This window comes from Lissotriton helveticus, chromosome 9 (genome assembly GCF_964261635.1).
Source record: "Lissotriton helveticus chromosome 9, aLisHel1.1, whole genome shotgun sequence".
Classification (NCBI taxonomy): Eukaryota; Metazoa; Chordata; class Amphibia; order Caudata; family Salamandridae; genus Lissotriton; species Lissotriton helveticus.
In genome coordinates, this window is record NC_136070.1 from 129,583,882 (window position 1) to 129,610,487 (window position 26,606).

Here is a 26,606-nt window from a genome sequence, read left to right on the forward strand (position 1 = left end):
TCATGTCACAAAGAAACAGCATAATAGTATGATAGAGACTTAACTAAAGCAAATACTCCAAAGAGATTCACTTTCTCACTGAGGCTCACTATTAAATAAACGTATTTAAAAATCTTTAAAACTTCGATTTAATCTTGAATGTATTGAGTTGGTTGAAACACAAATTATTGAGTTGATACTCCTAGGACAAAAATATATAACATGTACTAATGTGAAATTACAAACTCATGCTTGAGTTAGCAAGACCAGGATATAAAGTGGGGCCAAGGCTATTTGTTGGGAATTGCAGGCATGTTGGATCTTTTGTCAGTGCGCTTTTTATGTTTGTTTTCAGCTATAGGTTTTTAGTATGTTTTAAGTGTTCAAACCAATTATAAATTGTAATACATCTTATCTTGTAAGTATCTGTGTAGTTGCAGTGTTTATCTTGTTTATTTGAGTAGGGTTGTGTGATTCCCCCATCCTATGGTGTGATATACTGCACAGTTAGAACATCTGCCGATCTTCACATTAAATCTGTAGTCCTGAATCACATGCTTTCCTGTGCATTATTTGTGTTCACTAGAATAGTGTGTCCCTCTCTGTCTCAAAATGTTTTTTTTGTATACCATCACTCGTTAGCTCCTAACTTTCTTTATGCTCCATTCCATACCTTTATCTTGTGATGTACTCGTTATTTCTTTTAGTCACATAATATGTGTGTTTTTGCTGTTTCTCTCTTTGTTTCGCTGTCTCTTTGGTTTTTTACTCTACTTTCATTTCTTTTGTTGCCCCATTTGCCCTTTTTTATCAATAGTCTAGGATTGACTCCTATTTTTAAACTGCTGAAAGCCTCTCTGAATATATATTGCTTTATAGATCTCTGCATATTTTCTCTTCCTTTGTAGTGGACAGTCGGTGGAGGGGGTACAAAAAGCAAAAAGAAGGCCAAAACTGGGAAAGGAAGTGAGAAGAAAGGAACCACGAAGAAACAAACCAGCAAAGCAGCCTCTTCCGACAGCTCTGACAAAGACAGTTCTGCTGAAAGTTCAGCTCCCGAAGAAGGTATGAAACTTGGTCATTAGCAGATCACCAATGTGAGAGCAGGTGTTTTTTCAAAAGTGGGACCAAACACACAAGGATGCCTGAAGGCTGTTCTTCTGTTGGAATTTGTAGAGATAACAGAACAGTTGGCCTGTATGAAGCAGTTTCACACTGATCAGAGTGGGTCGGTGTTCTGGACAAACTTGTGCACATGGTCACACAATTCAATTTTGTGACTTATACCAGTGCTAATTGAAGAAAATGTACTGCTGCAGCTCAGAACATGGATGAATGTTGAGTTTCTCGAAATTCAACATTGTTGAATTTCGAGAAACCTTAAACAGTTGATAAAGGTTGTGTACGTCATCACTTACACATCACAATGCCAATATTGTGATGTAGCTGCTTTCTCACAACCACAATGCCCATGGCCTATGTTTTGATTACATCATCTTTTCATTTTGTCTTGCATTTGTTCTTTTTTTGTTGTTACTTTGAATGTATTGCATTAAGTTGTCTCTTTTGGGGCAATTTTAGGTTTCAGTCCCCTGCAATAACTTGAGATTTCCACTGGTCTTGTTTTGTTCGGTGAAGTATTAATTGAATGCTAAAGTTTACTGCTGCATACTTTCTGAAACTTTTTAAAAAGTGAGAAAACCTTGTTTTAGGTGAAGTTTCCGACTCTGACAGCAACAGCTCGTCTACTACCTCAGAGTCTGAATCCTCGTCGGAGGATGAAGAGTTCCATGACGGGTATGGGGACGATCTTATGGGTGACGAAGAAGATCGGGCAAGGTTAGAACAAATGACTGAGAAAGAGCGGGAGCAAGAACTCTTTAACCGGATAGAGAAGAGGGAGGTGCTGAAGAGAAGGTGAGCTTACATAAAGTACTTACTCTTCATGTAAGATGCATGTCTCATGTTTTGAGTATTTTTTGAAACATTAGTCTGCCTGGTGAACATGGGCTGGTTTATCATAAATGAATGAAACCTGAATGCTAAGATTGCCTGCATTAAGGCATTAGTAGTCTGAACAGGTATGTAAATAGTTGCATTTGCCTTTTAATTATTACTGTAGCTCCCACTTGGCAGCTGATTTGATCTGACTGAAATAGCCAGATGTAAGCAGTCAATGCAGTGATTTGAGACTGAAGATGACAAAATCTAAAGTTTCAGTGAATACATTACCTGGTTGTAGCACCATCCTATTTACTGAGAACACGCAATGTTCTTGACAATGTGGCTTCAACTTGTTTACTAGTCACACTTTTTGATAATGGGCATCAGGCAAACGTTTTTAGCTGGCCCATTGTCTGGTTATTTACATGAATGGCTAGTTTTAAGTGAAGTACACTGCTGGATTTTAAGCGTCAGTGGGCAAAATGTATTGGGTGTAGTCTCTGAAGCAGGACTTCAATAGTTTTCCTTTTGGTAGACTCTGAAGTCTGATTCAGTTAACATCTACTCCTCTAGGGTGTCTGTCTCTTTAACAGTCACGTTTGAAATATGTTTGCTAATGTGATCTACGTTTCCCATACTTGAGGGCAGATGATTATCCGTGGGTAAATGGTTTCTAGCTTAACTAGTATATACATATTGATTCTGAAAAAGATCAACAGATTTAGTACTCTGGTTTGGATCGGTTTGATTGCCAGCTTTACTGTGTTTGTTTTAATGTGTTTTCCGCTGTTTTTTGCTGTCAGGTTTGAAATAAAAAAGAAGCTAAAAACAGCAAAAAAGAAAGAAAAGAAAGAAAAAAAGAAGAAACATGATGAAGAACAAGAGAAGAAGAAAACTGCACAAGTTCCAGAATCACAGGTAGGATTTATGCTGAGCTCAGTCAACCAATAAAAGACCTTGTTTTTCTGAATTATTTAGCACCCAGTTGAACTCGCCAACTTTTCCGATGGATATAATACACTCAGCATGACCTTTTCAGGGGTGAACTTCAGTGAGCAAGAAGCACAAAACCATAAGTTAGTGTGACTTTGCTAGCAAGATCAAGCCGTTATCCCCAAGGCAGGTATTCAAGCTGGCTTTCACAGTGGGCCTGCTTGTCTGGTTCCCCGAAGTGCATTTGATTTTAGCCTTTCTGTATGTTCTATTGCTTTCATTTGTATTTTTTTCTATATGTGCCCTTTGTAAATATGGTTTTATTTACTTATTTGTTCCTTTTTATTTGTTGAAAAATACATATCTGTTCTAGTAATATTGTATACAAAATGTTACTACTGTTTAAGTTAGGTGTCTACTTAATAAGGTGACAAAACGTTTCTTCTTCCTAACTGCAGACAAAATTGCTCGCCACTGAAAATGAACTTGTCCCTGGTCTACCTGACTGTCATAAGCACTGAGGAGCTCCATTCTTTCATAGAATTGATTGGGGATAGGGGATCTCTGTGTTGGGCTAAGTGTGACTGTGTGCTATCGTGTGGCTGTTTATCTCGAGGCTTGTTTTGAGGTTTCAGTGTCGTGGGATGTCCTGAGCTCTGTGTCCTGCCACCCCTCCCCCCACACCCACTAAAAAAACAACCCCACTTTTTCTCACATAATTGTTTGAGGTATAGATTTAAGGACCAGAGCAAAAAAGTATGGTTCTTGCATGTATTCTGCAAAGGGGTGGGCCAGAATCTTAAGATTGCCCGTTGTTAACAATGGAGTTCTAGTTGGAGCCCAATGTGGTTTGGTTTGTGTAAAGTACATTTTCTCTCTGCCCTGTTGTGAGGCAGTCTCTTTCTTTTGGGGTTTATTATTTTTAATGGCAGTACATAGTCACTTAAGCTTGTGGGCATTCAACTCGTTCTACCCTCGTTCATGCGTGTGGCAAAGCAGAAGTAACACACACCTCCCCTTCCTCTTCAACATCTTGATTTCAGTTGAAAATGAATAGTGGGCAAATAGTTCTTGACAGGGGGGGTATGTGATGTCAAATCCATTATAGATGCAGGAGGGTTTATGGAAAGTAGCTTGTTAATGTGATTGCATGGCTAAGCACATTTAAATCTGCACTGATTGCAGAACATTGAGGGGTGCACTCTGGGTGAGATGAGCCACCTCGTTTTAATATTTTGAGCATCTGAAGACTTGATTATGCTAGTGTGTGATTGACTAGATGGGTATTTATAACTTTTCCTAAATCGTCATTTACCCAAATCCTGGAAATTGAGGTTTTCAACTACCTTCTTCTGTCCTTATCGGATCATGCCATGGTAAACCGTTCCATTCTGTATGAGATCCAATCAGAGGGACACTGCACCACCAAATCTACTATGTCAGTGTTCCAAAACAGCACAATCCTTGAATTCAGGCTTATTTATAGCTTCTTCCTGACCTTTATTGTTCCAGTCTTCATGTCCTGTTTCAAATTCTAACCTCAATGTTTATTCACATTTGGCCAAAGGCATTTGCATGCACAAAAGTTAAAATAAGTCAGTATGTGAATTCATAAACATTCTAAAGCAGAAGAAAAGACCTCACAGGAAGGGGCAAAGCAGGAACATGAACACAACAAAATTACAATCCAATTCCATTGCGGGTACACAATACTACATCATCTTTGGTCTTGCCCATTTCATGCTGCTGTATAGTTAAAAAAAAAAAAAAGATTTCCGTTTTCAACCAATGGTGGGTTCAGTCTGAAGTTCTGCTAATCACACGGGCAGTCCCACAGATTAACCTGTGATCCAGGTTCTACTCCTAGTTAGGGATATCTTCCATGACACCCCATCAGATACAGGTGATTAAAGTGAAGACGAGAGGCATTCCGACATGTCAGTGATAATTCACAGGAAGCTATTCAAGACCCTGAGTGGGAGGACTATACTTCTGCAAAACACCCAAGCCCAGAACAAATCTCAAGACACTATATACCAGAGGATGTGTACAGCTTCCAACATGCTTGTGTAAACAGTTCATCAAAAATGTATTCTGCCTGTAGCCGCTGTCGAAAGAAGATCTTTTCTGTTTGACTTTAAAAAGAAAAACAAGAGGTCAATCATAACCGTTACAGTCCTGGACAACATATGGTAAGAATACCTTTTCTGCATGAGAAACCCTGCAACAGGACCCATACTGATTGCAAGCTGAAGAAAACATGTATAGTATCCTTCTGCACCAAGTCAAAACTAAAGGCGATTTAGCCCTTTGGCAGTCTTTAAACTGTCAAGTCAGGGTGTGGGGGATATTACGTCCACCACCCAAATAGTCAGAGGACTCACACATTGAGTTCACTGTTGACCCGTCTGGGGAGCCACCGCAATGGGACCTCCTGTGAAAGGACCGAAATGTTGGTGTGTGATAGCTGCACACCTTTTTTTGTGTGTAATTCAGAAGCAAATGTCCAAAGCAAGTGTTTTGTTTCTGAAACTAATGTCACCCACGCTGTAAGAGTTTTATCCTAGTATATTTGGGGGCTCATAATTTTTTTTTCCTCTGTACGTGACCGCTGAATAGAGCAGGTGATCAGATGCTCTTACTGCTCGGTTGGACATAGAAGTGCAAGGGAGGAGTGCTGTGCAGGAAACCTGGGGTGGGAGGCACTCGAGGTGGACTTAAGGAGAGGCAGATTGTAGAAGAACCGAAAGTGACAGAGCAGCCCTTGGTAGAAAACAGGTTGAGTCAACATTACTAAACGTAGCTTCATTTGACACCTTAATTTACATTCTTGACTGAGACTCATGTTTGTAGTTGTAGAACTTCTAATAAGTATGGTTTAAGCACCTTCAGTCCTCAGAGACACTGTGATTGCTACTGGTCTTCTGTTACTTGCTGAGAACATTATCATGATGTTTCCTCTTCTAAGGTAATGTCGCACAGTACAGAGCGTCGCTCGAAGCGTGATGAGAAACTTGACATTAAATCAAAAGCCATGGAAGAGTTGCGAGCTGAGCGCGAGAAGAGGAAGAACAAAACTGGTATGCCAAAGGATATTTTCTCTTGTCTAGGTCTCTTATTCTATGGACTGCCACCTTTTACTCTGAGTCATGTCTTGTTTCCTTTTCCCTTCTAACCAAGTACCTTACATTTTCCTAACATACCTGTCCCCTATGATTCGTAGCTCCAGTAGAGTTATTTTCTTCACTATTTATTGATTCTTCCTGCCCACGTGCAACCCCATTACAAAATGAATGCTGAATTATTTGTTTCAGATTTATTGGTCATGGATAAAGCGCATAGAATACTAAATCAATCATTGATCCAGCATTGTTCACTAACCTCGAAAGTTTGGTGATAAAATAGATCCTATGGGTTTTACTGGTTGCTTACAGGTACAAAAGATTTTTAAAATAATATTTATTTTAAAAAATTGTAAACTGGCAATATTTCGCTAGTAGGTTGAAGCTTGGAAGTGCAGTGCTCCAAAAAGGAAGTGGTAATGTAGGAAGGTTAAGGATTCCTACAGTCTCCAAGTCTGATGGAACGCCTGTAGGTGCACCGTACAGTAGTACAAGCTAGGAATGTTAAGCGCACAATACTGCCAGTCTCTTTGCTGTTACAGTAAGCACTCCTGCACATTTTTCACTGTGAAGGAGGGCATTCTTTTCAGAAGGCGTCACACCCTGGTAGCATACTCTTGTCGGACTTGATGTCCCCAGTAATGTGTCAATTAACAGTAGTAACATCCCTTCAGGCAATCAATAGCATTTATTTTCCAGCCTGCACATACACACTGTTCTGTTCCCACCTCTTAAATTAGTGTATATAATTGGTGCTGGAGGTATGATTAGCAGTTCTCTTGTTTTAGATAAAGCTTCCTGTGGCCGACTGAAATCTACCAGGTTCACGGTCCACTTGTGGCTATATGCATGTTGTATTTTTTTAGATGAGTTTGCATTATGAGGATTGAGTGGTTTTAAGGATGGGGGCAAGTTTTTCTAGAGTAATAGCTTCATTAGTATCATTTTGTTTTGTTAACCAAGTTTGTTGGAAGTGATATGTTGAAAAGTCAAACTGCTGAGATGCACAGGGTGAGAGAGAATGTTTTTGAATGTTTACAGAGAAACCTGTTTTGATAGTTTTTCCACAGTACATATCAGAGTTAGATTCTGTTATGGGATGATCCCCTGTGTTTTGAGTTACTATATCATGTACTTGGAGTGTCCGTGTAAAGGGGACTTCCACTGTTTGTAATGCAAGGGGAAGTCTGCTGCAAAATGAACGCTTGGCATGCGCAAGGTCAATCTTATCTGGATGGTGCCAAGGGGCACAGTCAGGCAGACTAATGCAGTCGGCAAAACTGAGAAATGTGTCCATCCAAATCCACGGTTGAGTCCTGGTTTGAGCCCTGTGGGTTGATGTGTATGAAGGGTAATGTGCCCGACCACTCCTGAATCAGAGGTTGCTCTCGACGGAAACCTCAGGAGGCGAGACACCCAGGCAAACATGATATTGCCATACTGGAGAGAGGAGGTGAGGCAGTACAGGGATTGAAATAGATGGGTACAGTAGGTACTGACAGGTGATTCCAGCCAAATTGAATAGATCCAGAAGAATGCTTGCACAACCAGGGTGAGACTCCTAGTCCGTGAGAGGAAGAGGAGGAGATTGGTCCTGTACACTCCCACAGATCTTGTTATAATAACACAGAAAAGGTGGGAGGCATTGATCAGACTTTCCAGCCAGTGAGTGATGATAGAATATTTTGTAATGAGAGATTTATATCTGGGCGAATACCAAAGTACCCCAGCGTTTGCATATGAGCACTCCACTCGAGAACAATTTAACATAATATCCTCTAATAAGGATCCACTACTTGATTGGAGGACCTTTTTAAATTAAAGGAAAGAGACTTTATTCATACTTTCTTGGAGAGACTTTATAGAGAGACTTGGGTACCTAGCTTCTATGATTATTTATTTTTTTGCCGCCTTTTGTTAGATAAATGCCATACAATAACGGAGCGGTCTTTGAGTATCCTATTTACCATTGCTACATGATCAGTCACATTCTGTTAAGTTCTTGACCTCTAGTTATTTAGTAGTAGTTGAAGTCGATAGGGGCGGGGTGTAGGGAAGGGTGTATCGGTGTTGTGTGCATTAGGTACTTACTTTTTTATTACAATTTTTTATAGCGGAGTTGCTTCAAAAGAAACAGCCACTGAAAACCAGCGAAGTTTACTCTGATGACGAAGAGGAAGAAGAGGATGACAATCCTAGTGAAAAGAGTGACCGGTCATCTAGATCTTCATCCTCGTCTGATGAGGAGGAAGAGTAAGTCTTGCTTTTTTGTGTGGATGTATACTAATTAGACCTTGTTGGTTGAATGTACAAGTATTGTACATTTACAGCTCCTGTGGTAAGGGGCTGGGGCTTGGCGCACTGTTCCTTGGATTGTGGTTGAAAGTAAACTCCCTTCTCTGCTCCTTTTTTTTAATGGGCCTCACACTCTCCAGCCAGCAACATCCTTTGCCCTTTCCTTTGGGCGGGGTTGAATGATATTGGGGAGGAGATCTGGCGTTGTCTCCCATAACTGCAGAGGTAATTGTTTGCAGATGGACAAAATAACAGTGGCAAGCTTAGCTGCTCATCTGAGCTACACCCAGCTATATTTCCTGCTCCATAGGGAAAGTGGACTCTCCATGCACACAAAGGTTATTTTATTTGTGTACAACCGGGTAATTTTCAGGCACTTGCCATTTGAACCAGTGTCTTGGCACATTATTAATCCCAACCACCTACTCCATACTTTGCTGTGAAACTAGGTGAACATTTGTGCAGATGTACACGGATCACTGGGAGATGTCAACCACTGTGGTGTCGTTGTTTGTCATTGAGTGCTGAGTTTGCTGTCTTGGTCTTGGGTTCACTTTGTATCCAGGGCATCCTACAATTTCCAGACATTCCTGGAAAGTAGACACCCTACTGGAACTTTGTTGGATTGCGCTAGGTTTTCTTACATAGAATGACCTTCACATGTGAGATCTTTGCTAAAGCACGTTCATGTATATAGCAGCCGTTTGTTTTTGCTCTATGATCCTGCATTCCAAGACAACTACCTCCGTCAAAATATCAATGGCTAATAAAATATTATTTTAATAATTAATGAATTTCAAGGCAGTACTCTGCTACTAATGTCCCACCAATGACATTCCAAAACTTCTTTTCATGAAATGGTACCCCACATGTTTGATGGGATATATTGACGTAAACCTTGAACAAGTCAATTTTGAGGGGACATAGACTTGCTATGGTTGTGGGTTTTTTGTCCTTTTCCTTGCATGTTATACACTACTCCACACTCACTGGATGTTTTTTGGGAGTGAGTACAGGATGGTAGGATATTAACTATTGGCAGAAACTGTTTATCTTGTACAACATACAAATCTAAGAAAATAATTTGTAGCCATAGTTTGAGGTTTGAAGGATATTATTGGTTAAAAGTGGTTTGATCCTCCTATATCACAGCTTCAAACTGAGTGTTGGGATTGTTTTTGTGTGCGTTTTCTTTTAGTCTTTTTTCTTACATCTTTATCTCACTCTACCAAGGAAAGAAGATGAAGTCCCACCCAAATCCCAACCAGTTACGTTACCAGAAGAACTGAACAGAGTACGATTATCTCGGCACAAATTGGAGCGTTGGTGTCATATGCCCTTCTTTGCCAAAACCGTTTCAGGCTGTTTTGTTAGGATAGGCATTGGAAACCACAACAGTAAACCAGTATATAGAGTAAGTAATGACTTCACAGACCATTAACACTCCCTTTCATGCTATTGTTGCAGATGTACTTTGCTTGCATTAAGTCTTTCTACCCTTCTCCAGTGTTGTTCTATCTGATTGTGTCTTGCATTTGTTTACCAGTATTTGTAGTATAAAATGTTTTGTTTTTACAATTGCATTAAAATGTAATTTAAATCTAGTATGTTTGGTTCTGTTTATAGTCTATACATTTATGAACATGAATCCTGATGAGAAGCAGATGAATTACTTGGTTATTAACCATCCTGTACATTGTTAGCACTCAGTACCTTCAAATCTTCAACCATAATTAAATAAGCACAAACATTTTCCAACTGTTTACACTTGAAAACAAACAGTGACTTGCAGTGATGGAGTCACTGATAAAAATTCAAAATCTATCATTTTCAGGTCGCCGAAATCACGGGTGTTGTGGAAACAGGCAAAATATACCAACTTGGAGGTGCCAGGACGAACAAAGGCCTGCAGTTAAGGTAAGGATTGAATCCCCATTGGCCTGTACTTTTTATATTGAGTTACGCTTGAAAGAAGTGGTGGGAATCAAGCTACAGGAAGCACATGCGAGTGCCGAATCCTGGGTAGTCCAACACTAAGAACCATTGTATGTTTGATGAATATTTCTAGCTTTAGATTCCTCTCCTTTTTGATGTCCCCGCCTCCAGACTGCATCCAGTAAGTTTACAGGGGCACTGATATTTGGCGATGGCTCCATCTTAATTCTGTAACTGCACTTATGTGACTTCCCTGGAGCCGTAAAGTGCCACCCTGGTGCCCTGACAGCCTTTCCCCTTTTCAGCATTCTTTGCCCCAGATCTCAGTCTCCCCCCTGAGAATTCAGAGGTTGAGTCTGCTGCTTCTGTAATAGTTAGAGGTCCGTTTCAGACCCTTTTGAGGTGTGTTTATGATGCTTGGGCCAAAGCACGATTGTTATGTAAGAAGTGTGGCTGGTTGCACACAAAGGCAGTCAGACTGGACAACTCTTTGCCTAGGCGTAGAAGCTGTTCAAGAGATGAGTCCCCCAACATTCCAATACACAAGTGGTCTTCCATGAACTAGTGTTCTCGCACTGTTCAAAGATTTAGTGCTCATACCGGCTCCAACTCTGTTACCGACTCCATGCCTGCTGCCAGCCTGGTTTTCTATGAAGACCCTCCCTCAGGAGTTTACGCAGTCTGGCGTCAACCCTGCACAGTTTCTTGAGGCAGTGATAGCACTTTTCAGAAACACAACTGTTGGGGCCTTGAGTGACTCCAGGCCTCAAGTATCCAACAGGGTCCGCTACTGGGACACCTCCAGTGGGTATTTCTACCACAGAGCACTCCCATGGTGCCAGTCGGAGCCACACTGATGCGCAGGACCTTACCAGTGGTCCCATCACAGACGTCAATAGTAATGCCGCCATTAGCTGCAGTTCCTCCCCAGGAATCTTTGACTTGAAGATGCATATTGGATTGCGCTCCACAGCCTTTTCGAGTGATGTTCAATCCAGTTTAATGGGCATGTCCTTCAGTTTCTCTTGCTGGCTTGGCGATAAGGCAGACACTGCCCAGGAAGGGTTCAAAATAGAGCTACAGCTCATTCCTTGCGTCCGGGCATCTCCAGATTTGGACTTCTACAGGCAGTATAGGAAGTTCTGTCGCTACTCAAAAGGGCTCACTTTCTGCCAGCTTCTCCAACAGCCCAACCAGTTCCTCAGGAAGTACAAAGACCAGAGTGCAAGTTCAAAGGCAGGCAGGCCCAGCAGTCCTACTCCTCCATTTCCTCCCCTGCGCTACCTATGAAATCACTTCAGTTTTCCTTTAAGGAAACGTACAGACAGTTGGTGGCAAGTGCTGTCCATTCTACAGGTCTGGAGGACTTTGCAGTGGACCAGTGGGTCTTGCAGGTTATTAAAATGGGCTATGCCCTTACCTTTAAAGAGAAGCCCCTGCCTCAGTCCCTCCCGTCGGAAGACCACACTCGCATTTTCCAGCAGGAGGTGTGACATTTCTTCAGAAAGAGGCGGTGAAACTGGTCCCAGATCAGAAAATTGGGCAGGCCTGTTATGGTACTGAATGGTTCCCATGAAGTACAGCTGTTTGTATCTAATCGTGAAACTCTGTGTCTTGAACATCTTAATGTGCAAAGAGAAACTCAAGGTTCTTCCTGGCTCATGTGCCTCTTGTGCTGAGATTTGAAGACTGGTTGGTATCCTTGAACGCAAAATGCGTATTTCCACATACCAATCCTTCAGTTGTGGTAATCTCCAACTACTACCAGTTTGCTGTCCTCCCATTTCAGATTAGCATCAGCACCCAGGTCTTCTGCGCAAGTCAGGAATCACTGGACTCCTGATCCTGGACGATTGTCTGCTCAAAGCTGGCTCGCCACAGCTGGTGTCATTCAACTTTAATGAAAAGCACATCCCTGCTGTTCGACTTTGGCCTATCAATCCATTTCCCTAAGTCGCACAAGGAACCCTCACATTGCTTGCTGTTCATAGAAGCAATACCGGACACAACATCTGTCAGTTCTTTTCCTCTCCCCGGAGGGTCCAAGACATGCAGGATATAGTTCCAGTTTTTGGGGAAGGAGCTCTAGTCCCAGTCCTGTAGATTTTCCACCTTCTATGTATGCTAGCTTCCTTACTCCTTCTTGTCACTGATTTTTCGCTGCCACATGAGTGGTATCTCTTCCTGCGGTGGTTGCAGCATGACCACTGCAGACTGATCTGACTGACATTATCAGGATCCCCGTGAGCACTGTGAAAGATCTTCTTTGGTGATTGGTAGAGTAGAACCTATTATGTGAGAAGTTCCTTTACCTGCCACCAGCAGTGGCAAACCCCCCCCTTTTTAGGTCTCGTGACCTACAATGCGCGCAAGCGCATTGAGGGAGCGAGAATTCAAGTTGGCAAAATCCTCGTCAAACCACCATGGGCTTTCAGCCGCGGTTTTCTTTCAGTTCACGTGAATCACGTGAACAAACAAGCACGCGCATCAGGCACTCCTCCCACACCTCACGGACATCTGTTCATTTCTCCTGCACAAGGCTCGCAAAAGGCTCTCCTCCCTCCCCACATCAAAGACATCAATCACCCTCCCACAGGCTTCCCCAGCGCTGCCCCGCCCCCTGCTTCACGGCCAGGCCATCTGTTCCCTGCCAGACCTCTCACACCTCCGTCACACCATGCCTGTGCTCCTTGATTTATTTAGTAACAGTGCCGCTTCCAGACACCTCCCACCTCTGACACAACATGCCCTTAGGCCTTTATTAAATAACAGCGCCGCTTTTACTTTGTGCTCATCTGCTTGGTGTGTTGCTTGTTTTATCCTGTCACCTAAGTGGTGCAATAGCTGAATGTTACTGAAACCGGGCATAAATCAATTTCGCTGCTCGTCTTTAAAGCATCTTTTGATCTCGCAAGTGGCCCACCAATGTTGTGTATGGTCGTGGTTGCGTCGCTCTCCATCAGAGCCTCCTCTCCGCCCCTTCCCTGCTGCTGCTCACATCGCACTCCCTCCTCCCCATCCCTTTTCATCAGCTTTAATCAGGCTCATCTGCTGCTGCCATTCCCCCCTTCCCTTCTCGCCCAGTCCTTCTTGTTTAAACTTGTTCGACTGACACACACACTTCTTGTTCGGACTACTGGGCATGAGGCCCTCTGCTTCTTCCCTTTCCACACATGCCATCCGTGTAGCTTCTGGTCAACCCTGTTGCTTCCACCCTTCACGTCGTGTTGCCCCCCCAACCCCCCCCCCCCCGCCCCCCCCCACACACGCACACTCTACTCCTCCTACCCCCAATCATGTGTTGCTGGCTGTCATCCATCCATGTGCTTTAAAAAGGTGAAACTTTTGTGTTTGCACTAGTAATAAGACTGATGTACATACAAAGCGTCCAGGCACCTATCTTTTCACTACAGCACTCGATGGTTCTCTCTCTCTGTCACTCTCTCTCTTTCTCATTCCCATACACAAACGTTCACTTTCTATCGCACCCTCCACCTGTGACGTCATTCTCTGCCTCTTGCTGTCGCTCTCACCCTGTGTCCTTATCCTGTGTCTTTCTATCTGCTTGTCACCCTTCTCACAGTCACACCATCTCACTGTCTCTAGCCCCTGATCTTTCTTCCTCCACACCTCGCGCTTCCCCTTTCTTTTTCTGTCCCCTCCATTCTCTCTCTACCCCGCTGTACTGTCTCCTCTTTTTCCCTCCCCCTCGCACTCTATCCGATCACACTCCTCCTTCTTTTCCTCTTTCTTGTAGCTGTAGCCGCTTCTCCATTTTAGTTATTGTCTCTCTCCTCCTTTTCATCGCGTGTCTCCCTCGGCCTTTATCCCCCCCCCCCATTCTATCTGTTCATCTGCCTAGGCCTTGTACTCATTCTTGCCATCTCTCTCTCCTATATGCCATCTATTTGTGCACTTCTGTCCCACCCCCTCTCTCCTCCTGTTTGTCTGTGTCTCACTATCTCTGCACCTCCTCTCTCTGCTCTTCTTCTCCCCCTGTGTCTTTGCTTCACTTCAGCACATCTCTCTGCCTGGTTACTGCTGCAGCTCTTCATTCTTTCCCTGTCTTCACAAGTCAAACTATCCCTCTCTCTCTGTTTCATGTATGTGTTTTTTTCTCTGTCGTTTTCTTCCCCCTCTGACGGTCTTTTACCGATTTCCAGTCTGGCTGTTGCTGTCTTTCTTCAGTTACGGTGCCTTCCTTCACCTCATCCATTGGTCTCTCTCTCCCACATATTTGTGTGTTGTCTTGTATGCATGTATGTACCTCGTTCGTTCTTCCTCTGAGTCTCTGTCCTACTTTTGATAGACCAGCCGCACTTCTCATATATTTCTGTCTTTGTACCTGAATTCCTCACTCACCCCCTCGCTCACCCCCTCACACCCCCTCGCTCACACCCTCACACCCCCTCACCCTCACACACCCTCACACAACCCCTCACCTGCCCTCTCACCCACCCTCTCACCCTCACACACCCTTTCACCCTCACATACACTCTCACCCACCCTCACAACACCTCACCCTCCCTCACACCCCCTCAGAACCCACACCCCCTCAGAACCCACACCCCCTCAGAACCCACACCCCCTCAGAACCCACACCCCCTCACTCTCACACCCCTCACTCTCACACCCCTCACTCTCACACCCCTCACTCTCACACCCCTCACTCTCACACCCCTCACTCTCACACCCCTCACTCTCACACCCCTCACTCTCACACCCCTCACTCTCACACCCCTCACTCTCACACCCCTCACTCTCACACCCCTCACTCTCACACCCCTCACTCTCACACCCCTCACCATCACACCCCTCACCATCACACCCCTCACCCTCACACCGCCACATACCCCCTCACCCACCCCCTCACTCACACCCCCTCACTCTCACACCCTCTCACCCCCTCACCCCCTCACCCTCTCACCCCCTCACCCTCTCACCCCCCCTCACAATAGGTCTCGCAGTAGGAAAGTTGGAGCTATTACAATTGCAAATAACAATGCCTTTTATTTTTGTTTTCATTTTAAAAACATAAAGGGCTTTGTCATTTACAAAACCAATAGCTCCAACTTTCCTACTACGAGACCTATTGGCAATGCCAGTGCTTGTTGGAAGAGCTGCCGATCAAAGACCTCCGGTCTCTTGACGAGCAAAGATCTAATATCAATGTACATCAGCGGACGATTAGTCTGGGCTTAAAAGGCCTTCCCATAGTGGTTGGTCAGTTTAGATGACCGAGAGCAACACAGCAATGTGGTATGTGAACCAACAAGAATGTGTGAGGTCTCCTCTTGTCTGCTAGGAAGTCCCAGGTCTCTGGCCCAAGTGTGATCTGGCTGGTTGCCAACTGTCTGGCACACTCCGTGAATGCGAGAGCTGACAATATCGGTGCCAGTTTACTGACCATGAATGGCTTCTCCTCCCACTGGTTGATCAAGACATAGTCACCATGTGGAGTGTTCTCAGATAAACCTTTTCGCCACTTGCGAGAATGCATATTGCCCACAGTTTTGTGGGTTCTAGATTTTGTTGCAAGTAGTCTTGAAGGATGCTTTTCAGTTGATGTGGTAATTTCTGCTTCTCTATGCAGTTGCGCCATAGCATTGGGTGTTGAGGAAACTGTGCCAACACTGGTTGCCAGTCTGATCGCCCATAATGCGTCAAGAAGGGTTTAGAAGACAGACATTCTGAGACTGTATGTCCTGCTCAGAGCAGACCTCTCTTAGTCTGAGGCATTGTTTCTGCTCCCAAAACCTCTAGAACCTCTACCCTCATGCCTAGTGATTGACCTGGACACTTAAGCTCTTTTCTCCTGCCGCAAAAGGTGGTTGATATAATTTTTTCCATCATGCTGCCCTTCCACGAAGTCTGTTTATGCCAGATGGTGGCACAGTTTTGTTTTCTCTGAGAACATGGCTCTTCTTAAGGCATTCCTTTCAGAGTGTTTTACATTTTGCTCTTTCTTTCGCTCAACAAGCATGTGCAACGGTAACACATAAAGGATACTTTACAGGCTTGTCAGCATTCCCTTGTTTACAAGCTCAACCATTTTTTTTTCATAACCCCTGATAGGTCTGAGAGTTTTGAAGTGGCTGTAATACATTTTTCTTCCTTCCCCTTTGATTATGTCTTAATCTGGTCAAAGTGTTTTGATATGGGCGCAACTCAAACCTTTGCATAATTGCCAGTAGTACATTTTGATCTTCTTTACTATTTTGGTGGCTATCACTTTGCCTCAGAGCGTCTGTAAGTTGCACACATTTTGTGTCCAACCGGCCATTGCCTCTTTTTACTCAGACAAGCTGGTTCTCAGGACAAAAGCCGCTTTCTTACCATATGTGGTTACCCCATTCCGTTGAGCAGCCTGTTACGCCTGTCCGATTTCTTCCCCACAACATCACACCAAAGAGGAGGCAAAGCTACAGTGGGTCGAGCTTTCCTCATGTGATAAGCTTCTACATTGACAGGACAAAGGAATTCTGATCTGAAGATCAACTCTTGGATATTTGGACAACTATTTGTTGGATATGTGGGCAGTAAAAAGTGGAAGGCAGTCCACTAGAGGACTCAGTCTCGTTTCTGCATTAATATCTGTTACGCCATTGTTAAGAAGGAACCACCAGAAGGAATTCCTTCTCCTTTTTCCAGAGCAAAGACACCCTCTTAGGTAATGGCCAAGGGAGGGCCCGGAGAAAAGGTATGTTGCGCTTAAACACAGGCTTCCAATGATACATTTGCAAGCAATATTACTTGGACTTGTAAATGAGAAGTGATGACCAATTCATTTATTCCATGTATGCTATTTTTTGGTCTTATCATTCCTTCAGACCCTCAGTCATTACAGCTGGGGTATCTATTCAGATGGATGAGGAATCTGCAGGTAGGCGTATCATCAGAAGAAAAATTGATGTGCCTTTGGCAAAATCTTTATGGTTGATCTTCCTAACTGATCTTGTGCGCCTCCCTGTTCCGAAAGATGGTCATAGGCATTTGAGCAATAAGGTTCCAAATTTGTACTGTTACTCTGCATACTCACTGTTGAATTGAGCTCCCCTCACCTCTGCCTCAAATATCTTGGAAAAAATGGATGGAGAAATGTCATGGTGCCAGGTTGTGTGATGGGGCTCCAGTGACTTCATGTGTTCAATAACCAACATTGAAATTGAGCTGACTCCATCTACTTGTGCAGGAGAATTATTGCAACATTTTGAATGCCAGTCTTGTACAATGGGATACTCAAAAGGTGAAGAATTTGCAAGTAGATCGAATATCCACCAGAAAGATCATTGCTATAGTTCAGTAACTTCATTACTATGACAGTAGCAGAAAACTTGTACGCAGAAATAGCAGGACATAAGAACTATGTAAAGGGAAGGGAATTGTGTGGTTTTGCTTTTATGATATGGCAGTAAGTGAGTGAGTGGGGTGAAGGGTCCGGTTGCCAGCGACTAATGGAGTTTGTATGGCTGATAAGGTGCAATGATGTGCTCCTTGGAGAAATATGTTTCTGATAGATACATCTGCCGTGTGGATTCCTCACCTTGTGAATATCCCCTTGCGTCAGCAACATTCGGAAATTCTTTTCGTAGCTTCGCGCCGACGTGGACTTGGACGTCATAGAGGCACGGCATCGCTCGCGACTCCGCTGACGTCACCGACGCCTATAATAGGCCCACGCCGGCGTGATGACATCAGTTCCCTTTTTTCCGCGTCGTCGACGCTAGCGGTTTTCTAGGGGTCGTCCGTAGCTTTAACTGTAACTTTGTTACTTTACATTGTTAGTATTCCTTTATCTCCTCTTTCAACATGTCTTCGAAGAAGACTGGTTTTAAGGCCTGTGGGGAATGCGGCAAGACTATGTCCATTACAGGTCCGCATGAATGCTGTTTATGGTGTCTTAGCTCCGACCACGACGTCGAAGACTGCCGATCCTGCAAGAAGATCACTCCTAAGGCCCTCCGGGAGAGAGAAGCTAAGCTTATTGTTGCAAAGGTTAAAGAAAGTAAGGAGAAGAAGAAATCGAGATCGCGGACTCGACGCTCGAGGTCAAGATCTCACTCGAGGTCGCGTTCGGATTCGTCCTCGGCCCATGCTTCGAGGTCTTCAAAAAAGAAGCATCGAAAAAGATCTCATGAATCCTGACATCGTTCAAAGAAAGACTCGGGTTCTAAGCCGAAGTCGCAGGTGAAGCTGGTAGAAAAAGAAGTGGTGTCTTCAGCTTCGGAAGAACATGACGCCGGAGGTGTGGCGTCGCATGCGAATTCGCCTGGTTCGCCGAAGCAGACCGCAAATCCATCTCCGGATCCATCCCATTCTCCGGATCGGGAGGATGAAGGTGAGGAGGAGATAGTTGGAGAGGGAGAGGCTCCGTTGCCCGAAGGTCTATCGACTCCGGTGCATCAGCCTGAAGAGGAGGTCGACGTCGTATCGACTCCGCACCCTCGAGATCCACCTGGGGGTTCGTATACAACCTTCCCGACTCCGGGTCAGGATCCGACGCATTTTCTTAATGCGATATATGGTATCTACTCCAGGGCTATGTACCCCTCTGGGATGCCTGTTGGTCTCACGGGTCCGATGGCATTTGGTTTGGGTGTCCCCCAAACCTATGCCCGTTATGCCCCTTATGCCGGCTCCGGCGCCGCATTGGCATCTTCCGACACCGGCGAGGCCTTCGACTCCGAAGCCATCGACGCCGAAGTCGACGATACCGAATCCTTCGACGCCGGTTCCATCATCTTTAATGCTGAATCCCGAGCGACGTCGTGGAAGTCTTCCTCGTCCGGCGTCAGGCTCGGCGCCGGCTCCGGCGGAGTCGACAGTAGATCCGACGGCTTCGAAAGTGAAGCACAGGTCGAGGCGTGAAGCCCAGAGGCTGATGGAAGAAGAGAGCTACTGTGAAGAGTATTTGGAGGAGGGTGAGCTACAGGCTCCTGATGACCCTTATGAGGATCTTTCGGTGGCCAGTGGTATTGAGTTGTCCCCTGAGTGGGATTTGGTTTCAGTAACAGACGATCCCTCAAAAGATGTGGCTCCTTACCACGTTGTAATTAAAAAAGCAGCAAATTTGTTAAACATTGCTTTACCTACTGCTGAGTTCAAGTCAAATCTACTCGCGGAGGTTCTTCACTCTCACTCATCGGTGACTGAACCATTGCTGCCCTTTAATGATGCCCTTAGAGATCCTATTTTAGAGGTTTGGAAGAAACCCTTATCTCCAGCTGTGTCTAGATCTGTTGCCAGAAGGTACAGGACTGCTCCAGAAGACCCAGAATTTGTATCCACTCACCCTCTACCTGAGAGTTTGGTGGTACAGGCTGCCTGTTCCAAACGATCAACAGGAGCTTTTCCTCAAGTTCCAGCTGAAAAGGAGTCGAGTAAGCAGGATCAGGCTGCTAAAAAGATTGTCTCCTCTGCTAGTATGGCGCTGAAGTCCACAAATGCGACCTGCCTGATGGGTCGTTATGTTCACGCCCTTTTGGACACTGTTAAACAGTTGGTACCCAAATTACCTGAGGAGGATAGAAAAGACTTCCAAGAAGTTATCTCTGATACTCAGGCTGCAGCAAGGCAGGTGATTCAGAGTGGGTTAGACACGGCGGACTCTGTGGCAAGGATCATGGGCTCTTCTGTAGCTACGAGGAGAGCTGCATGGCTGAAGTCTAGTGAGTTTTCTTCAGATGTCCAATCTACATTGTTTGATCTCCCTTTCGATGGATCTGGCTTGTTTGGCAAGAAAGCAGACGCTGCTTTAGAACGTTTTAAGGACAGCAGAGCGACAGCCAAATCATTGGGCCTTCAAACCAGGGGCACTTATGGAAGGCGTACTAGAGGATTTAGCAGATCTTCCTTTCGATCCTACAAATCTACGCAGCAGCAGCCACAGCAGCAGCAAAACACGCTGTACAGGTCTTATAGGGGCAAGCTAAGAGGCCGTTCTCGAGGCCGTCAAGCCTCCTCCTCCTCCTCCTCTTCCCCTTCCCAGCCCCCTGCCAACGCAGCAAAGCAGCCCTAGATCCGCCATTCCGGATCATGTGGGCCCAGTGGGGGGCCGGCTTACCCATTTCCTACGAGATTGGGAATTGATAACATCGGATCTTTGGGTTCTCAATCTCGTAGAGAATGGGTATGCTCTTCTCTTTCGGGAGTTTCCCCCAAAGTACCCTCCTTGCCAGGGTTATTGTTCCGAGGACCACCTGCTTCTCCTGCAGGAAGAAGTCCTGGCACTGTTCAGAAAAGGTGCGATAGAGGTGGTTCCAGAGCAGGAAAGGGGTCAGGGGTGCTACTCCCGGTATTTCCTGATCCCCAAGAAGGATGGCAGGTTACGGCCAATCCTGGATCTCAGGATCTTGAACCTTTACCTGAAACAGGAAAAGTTAAAGATGCTCACTCTTGCACAGGTTCTTCAAGCGCTGCTGGAAGAGGACTGGATGGTGTCGATCGACTTGCAGGATGCGTATTTTCATATTCCCATCTTAAAGTCGCACAGAAAGTATCTCCGTTTTACGGTTGGGTCGCAACACTACCAGTTTGCGGTTCTTCCGTTTGGTCTTACTACTGCGCCTCGAGTCTTCACCAAGGTGATGGCAGTGGTGGCAGCACATCTCAGGAGGTCGGGGATTCGTATATTCCCGTATCTGGACGACTGGCTGATCAAGGCGGAGTCGCCAGAGAAGGTGCTCCATCATCTGCAAGAGACAACTCATTTGTTGCACAGGTTGGGTTTTTCGATAAATGTACCCAAGTCTCACCTGGTGCCCTCCCAGCGCAACCTGTTCATAGGTGCGGTACTGGACACTACTGTATGTCGTGCATTCCCTCCTCCTCAAAGGATTCGCGACATACAGGAAATGATTCCTTTATTCTTCAATGGAGCGGTTGTTCCAGACCTGAAGGTCCTTCGCCTGCTCGGTCTGATGGCTTCTTGGATTCTATTGGTCAACCATGCACGCTGGCACATGAGGGCACTCCAGTGGTGCCTCCGCAGGCAGTGGTATCAGCACAACGGAGATCTCAGGGAGTCAGTGAGGATCTCCAGAGAGGCTGCGGCGGATCTGTCTTGGTGGAGCGTGGAAGGCAATCTGTCGCAAGGAAAGCCTTTTCAACTTCCTCCATTGGTGGCCACGGTAATAACGGATGCATCCACTCTAGGGTGGGGTGTTCATCTGGGGGATCTGGAGGTCAATGGTCTTTAGTCTCCAGCGGAAAGGTTGCTTCATATCAACCTTCTAGAGTTGCGGGCGATACGTCTGGCGCTCAAGGCCTTCCTCCCTTCCCTTCGCGGTCAGTCGGTTCAGGTCCTGACGGACAACACGACCGCGATGTGGTACATCAACAAGCAGGGAGGAGTGGGGGCTCAGCGTCTCTGGTCCTGGGTTCAGGACCATCAGATTTGTCTGATGGCAAATCATTCGGCCGGAGTTCAGAATGTTCGTGCAGACAGTCTCAGTCGGCAGTTCTCTGCCGACCACGAGTGGAGGCTTCATCCGGAGGTAGTTCGTCACGTCTTTTGGACGTGGGGAACTCCTCAGGTGGATCTTTTTGCCACTCAAGAGCATGCTCCATGCCCGTTATTCTGCAGTCTCCAGTATCCGATGCAAGGAGCCTTGGGGGACGCGTTTCAGTTGAGTTGGAGCTCGCAACTTCTTTACGCGTTTCCTCCCATACCTTTGATTCCTCTGATTCTGAGGAAAATTCGCCAAGACCGGGCCCAAGTTATATTGATTGCCCCAGATTGGCCAAGAAGGGTGTGGCACTCAGACCGTCTCCACCTCTCCTCTCACCCACAGCTCCGTCTCCCTCACAGGGTGGATCTCCTCTCCCAGATAGATGGAGAGGTTCTACACCCCCACCTCCAGACCTTACACCTTCATGCCTGGAGATTGAACGGGGCAACCTGAGTTCTTTTTCTCTCCCGCCTGATGTGGTGGATGCCATCTTGTCAGCCAGGCGTGACTCCACTAAGTCCATCTATTCTTATAGGTGGTCTAAATTTGTCACTTGGTGTGGAGAGAAATCTATAGACCCTTTGAGAGCCCATATGTCTGATGTTCTCCAGTTTGCCCTTTCTCTGGCGCAACAGGGGCTTGCTGTTACCACAGTGAAGGGCTATCTTTCAGCGCTGTCGGCATTTCTCTGCTTGCCTGACCAGCCTTCTCTTTTTAAATCTCCTGTGGTTTTAAGGTTTTTGAAGGGCCTCACGAATAAGTTCCCTCCTACTCCTTTTGTTGTGCCTCAGTGGGACTTAAATCTTGTTTTGACCTTTCTGATGGGTGCTCCCTTTGAGCCTCTTCACAAATGTCCTATGAGGCTTTTGACTCTTAAGACAGTTTTCCTCGTTGCGATAACCTCGGCAAGGAGGGTTAGTGAGCTTCAAGCTCTTAGTTCCAAGCCCCCTTTCTTGTCCATTCATGCTGATCGAATGGTTCTTAGGACCAGGGCTGCTTTTCTGCCTAAGGTGGTAACTCCTTTCCACCTTGGTCAATCTGTTACCCTTCCTACCCTTTATCCTCCCCCACACCCTTCCAAGGAGGAGGAGAGATTACACCATCTGGACCCCAAGAGGGCGGTGTCTTTTTACTTGGACAGAACTAAAGACTGTCGGTTGGATGACCAGCTTTTCATTGGCTTTGCTGGCTGCAAGAGAGGAAGAGCGGTCCATAAAAGAACTTTATCAAGATGGATTGTCCTCTGTATAAAGATCTGCTACTCTTTGGCCGGCAAGGAACCTCCAGAGGGTATAAGGGCTCATTCTACTAGAGCTAAGTCGTCAACCTCTGCATTGGCTAGAGGTGTTCCTGTAGAGGATATTTGTAGGGCGGCAACTTGGTCTTCCCTCCACACTTTCGCGAAGCATTACTGCTTGGATTCCGAGGTGAGGAGGGACGGTCACTTTGCTCGCTCTGTTCTCCAGGATTTACTGGTCTAGAAGAGTGGACACCCTCCTCCGGGAGTGGGGACTGCTGTGGGACTCTATTCACAAGGTGAGGAATCCACACGGCAGATGTATCTATCAGAAGAACAAGTTACTTACCTTCGGTAACGCTTTTTCTGGTAGATACAATATGTGCCTGTGGATTCCTCACTGACCCACCCGCCTCCCCGTTGTCCACTCTTCTACTCCAGAGTTTCTATAATGTGTTTATTTTATTGTCAAGGAGTTATTTATTTCAAATGTTTTATTGCATTTGCTTCACACTGTGTGTGTTACCTTGATATCTGTACTGCGTATACTGTGTATATGTCTACTGTCATTGGTCCGTCCGTGTGCCTCGAAGGCACGGAAAAAAGGGCGGAACTGATGTCATCACGCCGGCGTGGGCCTATTATAGGCGTCGGTGACGTCAGCGGAGTCGCGAGCGATGCCGTGCCTCTATGATGTCCAAGTCCACGTTGGCGCGAAGCTACGAAAATAATTTTCGAATGTTGCTGACGCAAGGGGATATTCACAAAGTGAGGAATCCACAGGCAGATATTGTATCTACCAGAAAAAGCGTTACCGAAGGTAAGTAACTTGTTCTTTGCTGCTTTCTTAATGGAGAAGCAGAGTATATTATCAGTAGCATTTGTGAAAATATGCAGGCCTTGCTATTGATCTCTTGATTACAGTGGGCACCAGCATGAGTTGAGAGAGCTATGCTTCTGCTGGACCCCTGTTTTTAAAAATGATTGCACAGACTATGATGTTATGTGGTCAGCGTATTGTATAACGATAGCTGAGACCGTGGCAGCTTTTCTGGATAGGCAAAGAAAGGTAATTTGTATAAAAGATTACTAAATTGTAGTTGATTATTTCATTCTCGACTATCCTGGCTTCTGTCTTATTGACAAATATTAGTTGCTCATATTTCATGGTCCTTTAAGTAGAGCACTTGTTTGAAACTAGTCTTCTTCCACAGTAGACATAAATGAAGAAGTAGTTTCTTTTATCAGTTAACGCGAACAATGAGTGTCATTGTGGAATCGGGTGCTTCTGTTTTGTGTCATAGCAGACATTTGACAAGGGTTGTGTAGTAGAAGTTCTCCATTTGTTCTCAACTCTGGCTGCATGTTTTTGTCCACTGTATCTGCTGCTATTCTTTCTCTGTGAGAAGATTGCTGTTTATCGATTTACTTAATATAGTAGAGAAATGTTGTTCTAGACACTTAACTTGCTGGACTCAAAGTACAACTCAGTTTGATGTATATACTGGGCTTTTTTAGCAGTGCACATATCAATTCACAGTAGCATGTTTCTCCAACTGATTTACTTTCTCTTAATGCAGGCATGGCAATGACACACGGGTATTTCGCCTTGAGTTTGTTTCAAATCAGGAATTCACAGAAAATGAGTTCATGAAGTGGAAGGAAGCAGTAAGTGGCCAAATTAGTGAGTGTTTGCCCTCATATGCTTAAATTTCATCCCTCTTAACTTGCTATGCTTTTGATTTGAATTCCAGAATGATTAATGGTAATAATTTGTAAGAAATGCTAACTCGAACCAGTAACGACCGGTTCATAGCTCTGACATATGAACCAACCTTAACCTTGCAAACCTTGAAAAATGTTACCAGACCTGCATGTCTAGTAACTTGAATAATCTACTTGACCTAATTGTAATACGCTTGACCCATAATCTAATCTCAAACTGTGTGGTCCAAGACAAATATTTTATTTCACTAAGGCGCCTTTTTCTTCAATATCGCATACCGGCACACTTTCAAATGTAATTTCAGCTGTATGAAAAAGCTTTTCGTTTGACTTAATTCACATTTTGCTCTATGTATAATAAAGCTATAGCCCGCATTCAGGGTACACGTGACCCCTGACCTTTCGTCTTAGTTCACTAATAGCATTGTCATTCTGGCAAAGGCAGAAATGTTTCTTATGTCATATTTTAAAATGGTCACTTTCAATAAATCTATTAATAAAGCGTGATGTGGTAGCACACTTTAATTTACAGACAAGCATTTTCCTTTGAAATGGCTTCACCCTTTACTAGTTGCAAGACGATTTGCTTATAAAACTATACTGCGTCCAAATAATAATGTGTGGAAATCTGGTTTCAGAAAATATTAATCATTCAGTAAAGTATTCAGAGTTGGTTTGATCCTATTAAATCTTTGTTTCCATCTTACTTTAGAATTACAAAAAAATGCTTTCCTAACTACTGAAATATTTGTGCAGTTAATTTACTAGCTTTTTAAATGTTGCATGCCCAGCTCGATTGTCAGACAGTTCACCTTACAAGATCTTCTAACTTTGCAGTCAGAGAAAGAAATATAAACACTAATTTCCTTAATAGAATAAGCAGTAATTTGTTTTAAAACTTAAGCTTTATATTTGACCTCTGTCTTTGAATGCATAGCGAACGTGTCAAGATAAAAACAAGATGTACGGGCATCTTTATTGCTCTTTCTGAATTAACAAAACACCTGTTTGCCAGGTCAAGCTCTCTCTCCAGACTGGTCTCTAATAATATCTTGCCTAGATGAAATTTGATTCACCATAGCAAGTGGGCAAGTAGATTTCTCGAGGTTTACCTTGCTTCTCGTTAAAAAGTAGCATCTTGGAGAAGTTTACATTTCCAGCAAAACTTTGTAGTTCTTTCTATTGGATGCATTTTCTATACTCTAATTTCATTTATATGTTAGAATACTGCATGCTTGTAGTAGTTTTGCATAGTGTCTTTCAGAAAAAAGCTATTAAAAAAATTTGCCGGCAGCAAAAGTGTGGCCACTTCTGCATTTGTTTTGCAGATTAGCATCTCTGTGCTCTATAGCATTTAGAAAAAGCACTATTAGGGCCTTTCATGTATTCCAGCAACTGTTGGTTATGTGAAACAAGGAAATGAGAATAAATGCAATCATTTTGGTGTGTGCTGCTTGGGAACTTTGCAGTGGTCGGAAGGCTCCCGCGAGCAGGCATGCCCATGCATCAGCTACATAACATGAAGTTTTTAATATGTTTTATTTTGTGTACAAGAGAAAAGTAGATTCTGTAGGAACTCTGCTCTGTATATGATAGTGCACTAGGTTGTAATACCATGCACAGAGTCCAGGGGTTCCCCAAAAGTGTACATGGCTCAATGTAAACCCCAGAGTGCTCTATTAGTGGTAGTGTGGGCGAGCATCCTTACGCCTATCACAGAGGAGTGTAAGACATTTATTGCACAACAGTGATGAATAATGGACACTTGACTCAGTAAGGAGATCCTGATCAATTTTAGAAAAATATACTTTGTACTTTATATCTGAAAGAGACTATTAGTTATGGATTCCTTACCTTAGAATTACCCCCAGGCGTCAGACTGGATCTGTAGTTTTTTTTTTAGCAGTACCCCTGTGCGTCGATAGGTAGCGTTGGTTGACTCTGTGCCCGTCGTGATCGCCAGAATGACGTCGAAGGTATTTACTG

At 44.5% G+C, this 26,606-nt stretch overlaps 1 protein-coding gene across 1 annotated transcript in view; it reads left to right on the top strand.

Annotated features, from left to right (window-relative positions):
- RTF1 (RTF1 homolog, Paf1/RNA polymerase II complex component) overlaps nucleotides 1–26,606 on the top strand; it is a 371,191-nt gene that overhangs the window by 54,244 nt on the left and 290,341 nt on the right. The window contains exons 3-10 of the mRNA XM_078659620.1: nucleotides 888–1,044; nucleotides 1,692–1,896; nucleotides 2,727–2,841; nucleotides 5,825–5,936; nucleotides 8,093–8,231; nucleotides 9,507–9,687; nucleotides 10,108–10,190; nucleotides 24,476–24,563. Of these exons, the coding sequence (XP_078515746.1) occupies nucleotides 888–1,044; nucleotides 1,692–1,896; nucleotides 2,727–2,841; nucleotides 5,825–5,936; nucleotides 8,093–8,231; nucleotides 9,507–9,687; nucleotides 10,108–10,190; nucleotides 24,476–24,563 (1,080 nt within the window). The remainder of the gene's footprint in view (nucleotides 1–887; nucleotides 1,045–1,691; nucleotides 1,897–2,726; nucleotides 2,842–5,824; nucleotides 5,937–8,092; nucleotides 8,232–9,506; nucleotides 9,688–10,107; nucleotides 10,191–24,475; nucleotides 24,564–26,606) is intronic.